This window comes from Acipenser ruthenus, chromosome 54 (genome assembly GCF_902713425.1).
Source record: "Acipenser ruthenus chromosome 54, fAciRut3.2 maternal haplotype, whole genome shotgun sequence".
Classification (NCBI taxonomy): Eukaryota; Metazoa; Chordata; class Actinopteri; order Acipenseriformes; family Acipenseridae; genus Acipenser; species Acipenser ruthenus.
The window spans coordinates 5,743,547-5,759,444 of record NC_081242.1 but is presented as its reverse complement, the minus strand read 5'-3'; the positions used below and the strand labels follow the sequence as shown (position 1 = coordinate 5,759,444).

The window sequence follows — 15,898 nt, the reverse complement described above, 5'->3', positions numbered from 1 at the left end:
TAATAATAATAATAATAATAATAATAATACTGGTAATAGAAACCCACTTAGATTCCTATGTGCAGTTTTGAACACAGGTGTACAACTCAGGTGGGACCCTAATGTGTGTAACACAGGAAGTGAATGTATAGTGTTGTGGAGCCATGTCATGTCTGTTCATACCCTTATAAAAGTGCGCTATAGTCATTTAGAAGTTTCCCCATGGTTATACTTTATAGTTACCTTAGTTTGCATTGGTTTGTTTCTTTATAGTCAATACCTTACCTCTCTGTGCTTTACAATGCTTCCCTGTGCATTACCATACCTCTCTGTGCTTTTCAATGCTAACCTGTGCTTTACCAGACCTCTCTGTGCTTTACAATGCTTCCCTATGCTTTACCACACCTCTCTGTGCTTTACAATGCTTCCCTATGCTTTACCAGACCTCTCTGTGCTTTACAATGCTTCCCTATGCTTTACCACACCTCTCTGTGCTTTACAATGCTTCCCTATGCTTTACCAGACCTCTCTGTGCTTTACAATGCTTCCCTGTGCTTTACCAGACCTCTCTGTGCTTTACAATGCTTCCCTATGCTTTACCAGACCTCTCTGTGCTTTATAATGCTTCCCTGTGCTTTACCAGACCTCTCTCTGCTTTACAATGCTTCCCTGTGCATTACCATACCTCTCTGTGCTTTACAATGCTTCCCTATGCATTACCATACCTCTCTGTGCTTTACAATGCTTCCCTATGCTTTACCAGACCTCTCTCTGCTTTACAATGCTTCCCTGTGCATTACCATACCTCTCTGTGCTTTACAATGCTTCCCTATGCTTTACCAGACCTCTCTGTGCTTTACAATGCTTCCCTATGCTTTACCAGACCTCTCTGTGCTTTACAATGCTTCCCTATGCTTTACCAGACCTCTCTGTGCTTTACAATGCTTCCCTATGCTTTACCAGACCTCTCTGTGCTTTACAATGCTTCCCTATGCTTTACCAGACCTCTCTGTGCTTTACAATGCTTCCCTATGCTAAATAAATAATAACAATGATGTTTAAAAAAAGTGTTATTCTCAACATATTATTGTATTCCATTCATTGGTGGGTTCTTAATTCAAGTGGAAAATTCGATCATTTGAAATTAGCCAATGTTGTTGTCTTATTTTTCTTTTATAGTTTCCAAATGTAATTGTAATCATTTAGGTAAGATTAATCATTGTCCGCACCCCTCCCCCTCACAGCAGCAAATAGTGCGGACCAGTATTCCAGTTGATGAAACTTGGCACCGATGCCACTGCGTCGTTATTGGTTTGCATTGGCATTTTAAAATTCAGCTCAGACTGTAAGTAATATCTTAAGGTTATTTTAACCTGCTATTCTGTAACATGTCCTGCATATGCGTTCTGCTTACTTTCGATACCCAAATAAAAGAAAAAAAAAAGATAATATATAATTATAAAACAAGGGACAATATAATGTCAAATGTAGCCCTAATTGAGTACCACACACACACACACACGCATTACTAAATTGAAACGTGAGAGAGATGGAGACTTGGGTATATGGGTGTGTGTGTCTGTGTGAGTGTGAGATGGAGGAGGGAAGCGATGCACAAAGAAACAGAGGAGGGAGAGGGAGAGAAAGACGTCATTTAGTGCTGGGCAGTACCGTCCTCCAGCCTGCTTCATGTGCGTAAGCAGACAAGCATCACAACAACACATCACACAGCGAGCGCATCCCAGACTGTGCTAGAGACTGACATACTCTCCTCACAAACAGTACACTACACTACACAAGGTAAGCTCTGAATTCCAGACATTCACCTGTCTTATTGCTTGTTAAGAATGTATCCGATGATTATTATTATTATTATTATTATTATTATTATTATTATTATTATTATTATTATTATTATTATTATTATTATTATTATTATTACATACAATATAAAACATTTGTGGAACGATTGTGTATATTATAACGATAAGTGTATATTATCAAATACGTAAATGGACGACTGGAGTTCTGTCGCATGAAAGTATGTCACCGTTTGTTTTTCAATCTGTCTGTAAACATCGGAAGGTCCACACTGAATAAACTGTCATCAAATGTAAACGTTTAGAATGTCTCTAAAGGTGTAGGATGTTATGAATATGCTCAAACAAGATATCAGTCTGACAGTAGTACGCACAGACTAATTACATTTTCAAGATATATTCAACGGATTCTTACAAGCAAAAATGCTGCAGTACGTAAACAAAGGTGTTCTGTTGGTGGGCTTGGCTTTTTTTAAGGTATACAAACATACCAAATGTATTTAAAGCGTGTTTATTCCATAACCTTTTAAGAAATGAAATTAAATCTAACCTGTATACTGTTTGCTTAATTGCTCGAATTCTGATGGTAAGTCATAATCAGAAATGGCTTGGCGGTGATCATTTGAAAACATGATATTTTTATGATTCAAAGAACATTATTTTCCCACGCAGGGGATGAAATCGCTGTAGCTACAGGGATATAGTGGAAAACGCCTGTTCAAATGTGATGAAAGTGGTACTGGCATTATTACAGTGCTAGTGTTAGATTCTGTATGGGGTGTCAGTTTGCACTTTGCCATCATTAATCCATTAAAATTATATTGAAATGCATTGAAATGAAGAAAAGAGAATGGAATTGGGCAGGATCAGGATACTAAGCATGCACAAACATTATAATGTGATGTGAGGACTTTGCCTTGCACTTAGGCAATTGCTGACCCTCCAAAAACTTTACACCTCTTCTTACAAGGTGCAAGCCATTGTAGAAGTGAGTAACTAAGAGCTGTATAACAGCACACCTGCAGAGACCTGTCATTGGCTTCAGGATGGCTGCTGAGGTACACTTCCTGATGCGGCGACACTTGGCTCTTGTTGAGGAGAGACAGGAACACGTTCGGAGGAGAAGGGCAAGACGAAGAAGACCCTGCATATTCAATCCCAGGGTCACTTTGTTTGGGATGCCAGAGGATGCAGTGCTAAAACGTTATCATCTCTCTCCGCAGGTCATCCTAGACCTATTAGCTAAATTGAGGGATGAGCTAGACCCCACAGTCAGTCTAGGGACAGCTATCCCTGCACATGTCAAAGCACTGTGTTCTCTGCACTACTTAGCCTCTGGTTCCTTTCAGACCACAGTTGGAATGTCTGTAGGGAGTGCCCAATCCACCTTTCCCAGGGTGCTAGGCACATTTCTGGATGTCACGCTGAAAAGGGCAGGCCAATACATATCATTTCCTAAGGATACATGCATAAGTGAGGTTTTTCCAAACAACTCAGTTTCATGCTGAGTGACCTCAGCCGTACGGACTCTCAGCTCCTTCTCAGAAAACCTTTCTATTTCATCCTCATTATCATAATTGCGGCTCATTATTTGTGCGTGTTGAGTAATTTGCATTGCTCTTAAGCTTGCATAGGGCGCAGTGCAAAATAATTGCTGCAATGCAATTTGAGTTTTGCATCCACAGTTATTTGCACTTCGCCTACTCTTACATTTACCCGTAGTGTGTTTCTCTGGCAGCAGTAATGTGCACAGTGATTCCCTGTGGATATCCAAGCTGTGGTGATTATTCAGACACAGGCACTGCACTTAGCCATCAGCTCTTAGCATGTGACCTGTGCAGTTCTTCCAGGAATCTTCTGCTCAGTGATTCAATTAGACTCCATTAAAGGAATTGATTTTCTGCACAGACGAGACGGTCATTCATTTAAGTGCTAAGAAAATAAATCAAGTAAACCTTACCCAAGACAGATATTGCACACAGAGAATTGTGAGGGTCTGGAACCAACTCCCCAGTAATGTTGTTGAAGCTGACACCCTGGGATCCTTCAAGAAGCTGCTTGATGAGATTCTGGGATCAATAAGCTACTAACAACCAAACGAGCAAGATGGGCTGAATGGCCTCCTCTCGTTTGTAAACTTTCTTATGTTCTTATGTTCTTAACAAATACCAAAAAAATAAAAAATGATTGTGTGTTATTCGATTAAATGTTCATTGAATTGTGATTTTAATCTCCCTGTATCTGTTATCACCCCAAATGTGGGACACAAAGGGTCTACTTGAATTTGAAGTGGTGTTCTGATACCTTTAAGAAGTATTTTGTCCGCAGGTATTAAATAACCCAAAACACACCTATTTATTAATGTGATGATTTAAAAAACAATAAAAACCTGCCCTTCCCTCACCTTTACAATCGCGTGCCAATCAATGGCAGATTACTTCCTCGTTGAGAGTTCTAAAAGTCGATTGGAAGGACAGTCTCATTTTTACTGCCGTACCGTGACTGTAAACTCACACTAAAAAGATCTTGCATAACTAGCAAATTCAAGTGATTCTTAATGTAAACGTGACATTTCGTTAAGCCTAACACTGTGGCAAATGAGAAATGGGAATAATCGATTCTGCACTGATGAACTGATTATAAGCCAATGTAAAGATTAAAACACCCCCAAAAAAGTTTGCAAATACAGCCTGACGTAAACTGACCCGCTTCCCTGCTCCTGCAGATTCACACAGGCAAGATGGCAGAAGGTGCAGCGGACTTGGCTGAGCTGGCAAAATCCTTCAAGAAGTTTGCAGTCCATGGAGATACCAAGGCCAGCGGTCAGGAGATGACCGGGAAGAACTTCGTCAAGCTGTGCAAGGACTGCCGGGTCATCGACGGAAAAAACATCACCAGCACCGACGTGGACATTGTCTTCACCAAAGTCAAGTAAGAAACAGCGAGAACCTCAGACCTCAAAGCCTTATTCATTATTTTATCAACTAATTCTGCCCGAATCAGTTCCCAAAATTCCTTTAAAAGTTTCCCATAGTAAAAAGCACAGCAAAGTCTAATGAAGCATTAGAAAAAATAAAAAATAAATCTAGTGCTGATGAATTGTAGGTATGGTCTTTTCTCGATTGTAAATTTGGGTAACACTTTCCATTAAGTTACTAATTACTGTGTATTTACAAAGTAGTTACTTAGTAAATACATGTGCACTTACACATCATTAAAATGCTATTATTCATAGTTACAATGTACTTTTAGCATTATGTTACCCTAACCCTAACTCTATCCCTAACACTTTCTGATACAATCATGTACTTACACATACCGTGCAAAAAAATATTTACACATTAAGTACATTGTAACGATGCATGATAACATTGTAATGATGTGTAAGTGCACATGTGTTTACTAAGTAACTACTGTCTAAATACACAGTAATTAGAGACACAATGTAAAGCGTTACCATTTTTTTTATGTCCCTTTGTTCTAATCATGTTGCAGGTCCAAGTCAGCCAGAGTGGTGAACTTTGAGCAGTTCAAGCAGGCTCTGAAGGAGCTCGCTCCCAAGAGATTCAAAGGGAAGGGCGAGGAAGAGGCACTGCAGGAGACCTACCGTCTGATAGCGGGCAAGGAGCCAGCTAACATCGGGGTGACCGTGAGTGCATCGTCTCTCCTAAGCCGCTCCCCCTTTTCCCCTTCACCGCAGCAATTCCCCATACAGTCGGGTCTTAAAGGATCCCAGTGATTCTACCTCAACAACACGACTAGGCAGCCCATTCCATCCCCTCACCCCTCTGTGTGTGAAGAAGTGTCTCCATCCCTCTGTCTTAACCCTATCTCCCTATCTCCAGTTGGCTGGTATTTTATTGATGTTCTTGAGATCCTCCAATAGAAATGTCACCGTCTCGCTGATTATTTTTCAGAAAACAGCAAAGGCAGGCGCAGTGGACAGACTGACCGACACGGCCAAGTTCACCGGCGCGCACAAGGAACGCTTCGATGAAACGGGGAAGGGGCGTGGCCGGGCGGGGCGGGAGGAACTCCCGGACACCAGCGGGTACGTGGGGGCGTATAAGGGAGCAGGGACCTACGAGGAGAAAGTGAAGGAGAGCCAGTGAGAGAGACACCGCCCCCTGCTGTCAGCTTCCGCAACTGCAGCTTTAGAAAACACCAAAATATTTGACGGCATGCAACATTAGTGTTTATTTATTTTTTTATTACTTAGTTAAAATGCATTTGTTCCAATGATTGGAAAAAAATTGTGGAGGTTATTTTTTATTTATTTTTTTGCACAGCACCGTGATTTCGTTTGTGACTTCGGACGTGCTGTGTGAATTCTCTGCCACGACTAATACTGTACATTGTGATTGTTAAGCAAGCAGCGCTAAGCTGAAAACGTATTGCTGTGCCAGCCTCACGCAGGTCATTCAATCGTAACCCATTGAACCCTGTGTCCTGTCTCTTACTGGACGTTGTCTTCTTAATATAGTAGATATTTTTTTTAAATGTTATTTTTTTCTCACGGTATGAATGTATATATTTATTTATTTATTTATTTATTTATTTATTTATTTATTTATTTATTCATTCATTCATTCATTCATGTATTTATTTATTTGTTATTATGTTTTAAGGATAATGTCACTATGATATCATTTGAATAGATTTTTTTTTTTACAATCCCCTTACAATCATTCTGTGACTCCAGATAATGTGTGTGTTTTCCCTTTACCTGGCTTTAAGATTGTTTAGAGAATCCTAAATGCCAGGACTGAACAGCCTCCCCCATTCCATTCCAATCACGGGACAATGGGACTTTTAAACTAGTCTCATCTGCTCCTCAAATATAGACAGAGTGTACTGTAGATGGGGCGAACAGAGTTGGTTACAGCATGATGTGAATGGAACGAGGGAGGCTTGACAGTTAGGATTCTCCAGACGAGCTCAAAGCCAGGTAAAGACAGATTTAGGGGAAAATGAACTCAATTCTTCAAAGCAATAGAACCCAGAACCACTTAGAATGATCGCAAACACTATAAAATAGAATGTAAAAAAAATAAAAAAAGAACATGCACAGATCCACGGTTCCGATCGGATTTTAACCCTTTCAGTGCCACTGCAACTAGAACGCTATGCTCCCTCCCTCGCTGTTCTACTCAAATCTTTGTTTAACCCCCCCCCCCAAACTCAGAACTGAAGCTAATAAAAAGCAGGCTGTGTTTGATCTCATGTGTCTTCCATGGCGTTCTCTGCACTAAACAATGCCTTCCTGTATCTGCTGGCCTCTGTGTGTGTGTGTGTAGTGATTTGTCCACTGTACTGTGTGTCATGCTAACTGTCAGCTGTGCCTTGGCCATTTATTTCCATCTTGAGAAATAAATATGATTCAAACTACATTTTCTGAGACTTCTTATTTGGTACATTCTGCAGTTGAATCCCTCTGTCTCTCAGTGTCTAAGAATGTAGAAAAATATGTGCTCATGGGAGGGAGCCATTCAGCCCACACTGCAATAAGGTGGACAGAACAGGGTTTAAAATGTACTGACAGCTTGGATCTGGTCATCCAAATGGTCAGTTTCCTCCTTGTGATGCTTGAGTCGCTCTCGGATGTATTTGAAGAAGAAAATGTTTAAATTATACTCAAGCTACCTTCAAAGAGAAGTAAAAACACAGATGCACAACACTGCAGTTTGGAAGATTGTTTTTTTTCACATAGATTGAATTATTCTCTGTACAAGGTTTAGTTTTAGCATGATTCCAGTAATTTTAAGCACAAACAAGACACAAAAAACTTGATTATAATAAAATAATAATAATAACATCATATTTGAAAGGAGTGGGTTTACATGAATGTGTTTTACAATGCAACTGTGCACTACACAGTATATTGTGTTGATCAGTGCAAGTTTACATTATCAGTAGTTTGATATATTAAGCGTGTTTAGATCGTACATTACTGAGCAATAAGTCTTCTATACTGTACTGGATGCATACAATACTAAATGAAATGTAATTCACGCAATGACAAACATTTTGACTAGAAGTCTTTCTCAATGTCTTCAATTAAGTTGTTTGTCATTGAATTTGCCACTCATGAGTTAGTTAGTGAGTAATCGCTAAAGATGTGCAGTAAGTGTTCAAAAGCTTGGAAACAGCAAATGATTTACAGCAAGACTAGGGGTGCAGATTGTATTGCCCAAGTCTCTTCACTCAGACCCCTTGCTTACTAAATACCCTGAATAGATAACTGTTTCCTCTTTAAAAATATGCTCAATATTTTAATGACGTCTCAAGAGTAGAATGGTACCCTGAAATGGGGTCTTCAATTTACCCTCAAAAGCCAGTTTCTGGCTGAAGACTCAGGATTTTGTTTGGGGGTAAAATAGAGAACGAATGCTCCACCCAAGTCATTCAGCAATAGTAAATTAATCAGACAATCCTGAAACCAGTGTCGGTGCAGCTGATGCCCCTAAGTGGCAATATATTTTGCCCACCCCCCCTTTTCAGTTTCTATTTTTTTATTACCCTTTACTGCTAATAATCCGACTCTGATTCTTAATTAAAACGTTGAAAAACCTGAGAATTGTAAATTGGCAAATGAATTTAGCGAATACAGAGTGATTTTCACAGCTTTTTGGTCCAGAGCAAAATTTGCTCCTGATTTTCTGAAAGTAAAAACAAGTTTAAAGGTGCAAATCTACCAAGAGACAATGTAGGTATGGAAAAGAGAACTAAAACTGACATTTTTAAATTAGCTGGAGTTTATTTGCAGTTCAAAGATCGAAGCCCAGCATTGTAAGATGTAAAGTGTAGTGCAGGATGATTCACTGTTTGGCCCAGGATCTCGCCTTCTGGACCGATAGGAGCCGCCCTCGTTTGAGGTGCGACCTCCGACGTTGGTCAGAGGTCACCAAGGCCAGGTGATGGAGGACCACCGACCCTAGTGAAATACACCTTCAGTGATAATTAAAATATCTAAGAAAATAACAAGATAAATAGAGAAGAATGGTTAAACTACATTTCCCAAGATCTCAACTTATGGTCCGGATAGAGCCGCCCTCAAATAGAGGTGCAACCTCTGACATCGGTCAATCAAGGCTGGGTGACGGAGCTTTGACCCACCCAAAAGTGGATCCTGATAAAAAAAAAAAAGCTTTATAAAATGGACATCTGGATTTGAGCATTTTTAAGGTCTTAATCTGAAGTCAAGGTGACCGGGGCTAGGTGGCGCCTGAACTGGATTAAGCTGAGCGGACAGTTGAATTATGTACAGATAATTCACACGTGCAACAACAATCATTTTGACGCAAGGAAGACATAAACTAGCGATGTCCCAGTGGAAAAGGACATTAAAACATCTAAGGACTGTGAGTTTACTCAAAAACGTACTTTTGAACTTGTAAATCACCTGACGACTGGAAATCAACCTGGAAAAGTAGTCAACAACCACAAGGCACTTTTGTCCCTTCACACAGATATGCTGCAATCTTGTGCCAGGGCCCTTGTTGCAAGGGGGTGGTCATCAAAGGTTCCTTTCTTTGAGTTGGTTTGTTTTGATTTGACAGAACTCACCTGTCTGCACTTTTTCTCTTATCGTTGTTGATGCCAGGACACCATACCGGCACCTTTGCACGTTCGTGGCATTTAATCAGTCCCTGGAGACCGTTGTGAATCCAACTGGGTTTCTCTTCCCTCAGTGAAGCTGGTATCACAATTCTAAATAAGCAAGTAATTTACTTCACACAGTTCTCCACGCGCAGCATAGTGTGGATTTAAATGACAGAAGTAGGGATGCAATTATGCAGCCAAAAATCTAAAACAAAAGTAACTTCTGACCATACGTAGGCATAACATTCACTGTGATACTTAATATTGATTTCGGTCTCAGTTTGTGAAGTTTTTAAACTTGATCCCGTACAGAAAATGTTGACTATTCAATCGAATCTGCTTAATAAAACATACAGAAAAAAAACAAAGAATGGCGACACCGTTATATAGTTGTTAAACTGCAAATTGATGTGCACGCTCAATATTTTATCAGCTTTACCCTACACAAGTTTACCCCATAGTAAAAACATTGAAGTTTAATAAAGCACAGTGCAAGCAGAGGTATGCATTGTGTAAAGCCATGTGACAGGCTGACCAAGGTAAGGAGACTCAGAGTCAGGATGTGCAGGGAAAATAAAAGACTTTTAATTAAACAAAATACACAAAACAAAAGGCACGCTGGCCAACCAAAAAGACAAACACAAAAACAAACTATACCAAAAAAGAACCACTAACTCTCACACACAGGTCTTCTCACTCTCACAAACACTCACCAACTAACATACCCCACCACTCCCTTTTATACAGGTGCCTGGGCTAATTGGACAATTCGCACCTCATTAGCCCAGGCACATTCCACACATTCCTCACACAAACTCACTGAACCACACCCCAAACTCACTCATATCCATTCTAAACAATACAAAAAACACAAAACCACCACAAAATAGGCTGCACCCCATCACAAGCCCATATTCTATTTTAATCAATTCCAACACACCTGTCACAGGATAGCTTCGTGGGGGACGTCAGAACCTGAACAGAATGGGCACATTCAGTCAGTGCTGCAGGGTATGAAAGCGCTGAGGCGCACGTTTAACTTATAAATAAAAGGTTTAAACAAAACAGAAACGCTTTATAAAACAAAATGGCACAGTGGCCAAAACAAACACGGAACAAGCAAACAAGTATGGTGCTGGTTTATACCAGGCACGCGTAGCAACTGTCTACTTTAGGTTTCATTCCTACTCGTAACTCCCGTTCCGCCTTTGAAACCAACCTCGATCTGGCAAAGCTGCAGGTTTTTACATTGTGGCAGAAGGATTAACTTTGCCTAGTTTATCCCTCACCCACATTCAGCACTGGTTTTATCATAAGCCCGGTCAACAGCCAGTTTGTCAATACTCAATCGTTGTTGATCACGCAGTCTCACGATTTTATCTGGATGGGGCATTTTAATTCAGGCTGTCAAACAATAATAACAATACGTTTGATTTTAAAAAGGAGTTGAAACCAGGATTGCCCCTCAGCCCTGTTCTCTCAGTATCCTTTTATATTTCACTCTGGCAGAGAAGCAGTGTCAATCAAACCGCATGAGGTGGGTTTAACCCTTCACAGTATTGATCACTCAATTGCACTTGACTGCAAGCTTAGCCACTTGTATCTTGAAGAACACAGCTGAACCATGCCTATCTCACATTAGAAGCTAATAATCTAGATGTCATTCAGTACTGTAACCATTGAAGGGGTCATGGAAAAAGTATATCAAATAACTAATTTACAATGTGGGGAATCACTTTTTGTGTTTTCAAGATACACGTAAATATGCAACAGACAGGCAGACGCCTCCCTATACCCCAGAATCTGAAATCCTCAATAACTTGAGCTAGGTAATGTTAATACCAAGTTTCATCACAATCGGATAAGCGAGGAATAATGTATTATGAATGCAAAGTGTGCCACGCCAAAACAAAAAAAAAAAAACACGCCTTTGTACAATATACTAGCTTGTCAAACAGGTTGATTTTTTAGGACATCCTCTCCCATTCCTGTACCTGGCTATACCAAACATGTGACTTCCAAGAAGAGGAAACCTTTGCACACTGATCAGAGCTGGTGATCAAGACAGCCAGTAAGATTAGAGAGGTACAGTACTGTGACTTTAACAGCGGTTGTGAAACACACTGCAGCAAATACTGAGACTTAAAAGGGTGCTCGGTTGCAGCTGCATTGTAAACTTGCGGAACAAAAAGGTACGTTCTGCTTTCTTATTTCCTTATATTTCTCTCTCTTCAAATATCTAATCCTCTGTGGGCTGACATTATTAATTATTATTATTAAACAGACGCTTTTATCCAAAGACTAGGGGATGAACTATGCATCACAAATGCTGCTGCAGAGTCGCTTACAATAGGACCTAGTTTGTTTTACGTCTCATTTGAAGGACGGAGCACAAGGAGGTTAAGAGACTTGCTCAGGGTCACAGTGGCTGAGCTGGGATTTGAACCTCCTGGTGTCAAGCCCCTTTCTCTAACTGCTGGACCACCAAGCCTCCTGATATAAGATTAGATACACATGGAAAAAACAGACAAGTTCATTTATGCAAATACCCTGATGTAGTTTCATAGTAAATGCTACATTTCTGGCCATCCCTTGTAGGCAGCAATCCCATCTTATTGATTCTTTTTATGAGCATTTCTTATTAGAGGATACTGGAGTACTGTAGGGTACCTGCTTTTTAGATGGTTCCAATCCCTTTAAATTGATGTTCATCAATCTGTTTGGACACTTTTCAAGAGACAGATGAAAACGAAGCCTAGAAGGCAGAACGAGGTGCTGGTCAGTGCAGAGGGACTCGGCCAGACTGAAGATGGGGGGTTTGTTTCGTTCTACGGGCCTCTTTTGGTGCAAAACTTCCATCCCGTTTAATTGAGTAAAACAATGTAAAATCTTACATTTCTTGAACATTCTTTTAATATGTTTAGCATGTTGGCAACTCCAACAGAGTTTTAAATACATCACCGCAGTATTAAATTAGGGTTAGCACCAATTACTCATAATTAAATAAAGTGGCGGTCGACCTCAAAAATGAATTGTACGCACGGGTTCGAGTCCTGGCTGTGCGAAGTCGCCGGTCTTCGCTGGGGATTCCAAACTGGCAGGGCTACAGCGGCCCCTATCTGCCAGGCTCCCGGTGAGCTCAGAGTGGACACCTGCAGGGCTGGCCTTTGTCCTCTAGAGGGCGGTAGCTCGCTGACATCCACTGTCTAGTTCCTTGGGTGTAGAAGAGGAAGCTGGCTCGGTCGTGGGATCAGAGGACACCCACTGAACCTTCGAGTGTCTCTTTGGATCGTGCAATTCACAGTGACCGAGCGTCACACTGAACGGGATATTGCTGGGTGACCTACGTTGTGTCAAACATATCTGAATATATGGCATAATGAGCCCTGTTTTCGCAAGGGACTGCTATCCACACAGAGAACGAAACGACTTCTTTTATTATTTGTTTATTATTATTTGTTTATTTAGCGGACGCCTTTATCCAAGGCGACTTACAGAGACTAGGGTGTGTGAACTATGCATCAGCTGCAGAGTCACTTACAACTAAGTCTCACCTGAAAGACAGAGCACAAGGAGGCGAAGTGACTTGTTCAGGGTCACACAATGAGTCAGTGGCTGAGGTGGGATTTGAACCGGGGACCTCCTGGTTACAAGCCCTTTTCTTTAACCACTGGACCACACAGCCTCCTTCCTTCCTTCCTTGTAAATGGATGCTCTCCGCAGTCTATTCAGATTAGAACAATGAAGCCAGCTCCCAGTTGCTCTTTTATACATGTCCGCAGACCCTAATTGGCAACCAGTTAATCAACAAGACCACATTCTGCATGTTTTCCAGGGATGGGTATTTTAACCCGATCCCTGACAAATGTAACTAAACACCTTTGAAATTTCAACAGGCTTTATTTACAAAACCCAAACGCACCATAACAAACTTGGTGCTGTTTTTGAACCTGGGCCTCGAAAGGTGAAAGACACCAAAAATTGACACCAGCTTTTTTTTTAGGAAGTAATGGAGCCGGTGTATGATGGAGACGTGTACAGCGATACACACCCCTTTATCAATAAAGAGGTTGGTCTTCATTTAAACAGCAGGGCTTCTTATCAATTATTAAATCTAATTGCAACGCATCAAATTACATAAATACAGCTTGTGTTCTGATTTTTTCAGAGAAAAGTTAATTTGGTAGTTAGTAGGTTAAGGAATGGAGGGAACGCTTTGGAAAGGAGATCCTAAGAGCCCTATTTATTAAGGACTGTTTAAAGGATCATTTGCACAGTTGGTTACCTGAAAGGCAATTGAGTTACCATTTTTAAGCACCCAGTTATCAGGCTGGGGGGGCAGTGGTTTGTTACCAGGAGGTTCCCAGCTCAGCCACTGACTCGCTGTGTGTCACCCTGCGCAAGCCAGCTCATTTTCCACAAAAGTGTGTTTGACATATCGCATGTTTTTTTTTTCTTCTTCTGTTTCAGGTATTACAGTCCAGTACAAGTGGCTTCATATTTAAATCTCATGGAATATATAATTACAATATAATTACAAGGAACCAAAAAATATTCCATTCGAAAACAACGCGTTTGCCAGCTCGCCGAAAGAATTTGCTTGAAGGCGATGTGCTCGTATTACCTGCCAAAATATTTTTACTTCCCACCGAAACTCGACAACACCCAAAGAAAAAGCGTGTTTACAGCAGGCAGGTGGTACAACAGACAAGATGCATTCTGCGATACTGGAACTATCAAATATAAGTAACAGTCTTTCTATCCAATGAACTGTCAAAGTTTAAAAAAACTTCCCATTCATAAGTCCTTCACTTGCATATATTAATAAATAATGCCACTGGAAATTAATTATGATATGCTGAGAGGGTCAAGACAGAGGACAATTAACGCGCGTTAAACAAATGTAGCTAAAGAAAAAATGTATGTGTTAAATCACAGAAGTTAGCTAGATTAAATTATGAATACATGTACAGGTGGCCGTGTGGTCCAGTGGTTAAAGAAAAGGTCTTGTAACCAGAAGGTCCCGGGTTCAAATCCCACCTCAGCCACTGACTCAGTGTGACTTTGAACAAGTCACTTAACATCCTTGAGCTCTGTCTTTCGGGTGAGGCGTAGTTGTAAGTGACTCTGCAGCTGATGCATAGTTCACACACCCTATTCTCTGTAAGTCGCCTTGGATAAAGGTGTCTGCTAAATAAACAAATAATAATAATATTCAAGACACGCACAAAATAATTTAACAGAATGGTGAAGCAGCTCACAAGAACGGGAAACACCAAATTGCGCGGCGACTTGTGTCTGATTCAGGTTTTTTTCAAGAGCCCAACAATTTCCACCTTTTTGTAGCAAGAGAAACAGCGGCGCATTTCGCTGTTTGTTTACATGCCATTTTGTAGCGATGAGGTGCGCTCGTGGAAATCAGAATGCAAAACGAAGCAATGATATGACAGCGGTTCTGGAACAATTGAATTATTATTATTATTATTTATTTCTTAGCAGACGCCCTTATCCAGGGCGACTTACAATTGTTACAAGATATCACATTATACATTATTTCACATTATACAGATATCACATTATTTAATTATTTTTACATATAATTACCCATTTATACAGTTGGGTTTTTAATGGAGCAATGTAGGTAAAGTACCTTGCTCAAGGGTACAAGAGCAGTGTCCCCCACTGGGGATTGAACCCACAACCCTCTGGTCAAGAGTCCAGAGCCCTAACCACTACTCCACACTGCTGCCCTAAATAAACCATTTGAATTTAAGTTTGATGATGATGAGTTCAGGTTACAAAACAGTACTGTATCCGTTGTGAACAAATCGCTATCGGTGCCAAAAAGGTGTTATTTTAAGCGAAGTTCCTGTTCCTTTAGGCGGAGCATTTACAATGGGAAAAATTCAGTTTCAGCACTAGGGTGTTCTCTTAGCTGAAGTGTTCTCTTAGCAGGTGTTCCGATACGCAGACACTTAATGCAAAGTGTTACTGTTTTTGCTTTGTAGGAAAAGTGGAAAATGGAGCTGGGTAAGGAACAGACTGAAGACGACCCCAGTGGTGACAGGAAACCCATCGACAAAATGGAGGTATGCCTTCAAACCATCCTTAACTTCAAAACACAACCAAAAAACTATAAGAAACTAACAAATACAGCCAGCGTGTAACTGTAGACCTACTGTAGTGTAATTGGGCTTATTATTTTGTAATATGTTGAGTAAATAAATACATGTGTATATACAGATATTAACTGGTTTAATTTCGTCCTTCCTTTAGTGTTTAATCAATACATTTGGGCAGAGAAAGATTGGTCGATATTAGAAACAGTAAGAGTCTGAGTGGCTCACCTGGTCAAGGCATGGCCACGTGGTGTGCAGGGTGAGTCACACAGGTTCACGTCTTGGCTGTGCGAAGTCGCCAGTCTTCTCTGGGGACTCCGAAGGGAGCGTCGGATGCGACGTGGGGTTAGGGAGCCAAAACCGGCAGAGACTGTTTCT

The 15,898-nt window shown here is 40.7% G+C and overlaps 1 protein-coding gene across 1 annotated transcript; it reads left to right on the top strand.

Moving 5' to 3' along the window:
* The first annotated feature begins 1,658 nt into the window (after positions 1–1,658).
* Positions 1,659–7,187, top strand: LOC117398024 (tubulin polymerization-promoting protein family member 3-like). The gene is made up of 4 exons (XM_033997017.3): positions 1,659–1,779; positions 4,525–4,730; positions 5,295–5,448; positions 5,717–7,187. The coding sequence occupies exons 2-4, from the start codon at positions 4,540–4,542 to the stop codon at positions 5,909–5,911; spliced, it is 540 nt and encodes a 179-aa protein (XP_033852908.3). The 5' UTR covers positions 1,659–1,779; positions 4,525–4,539; the 3' UTR covers positions 5,912–7,187.
* The last annotated feature ends 8,711 nt before the right edge of the window (positions 7,188–15,898 follow it).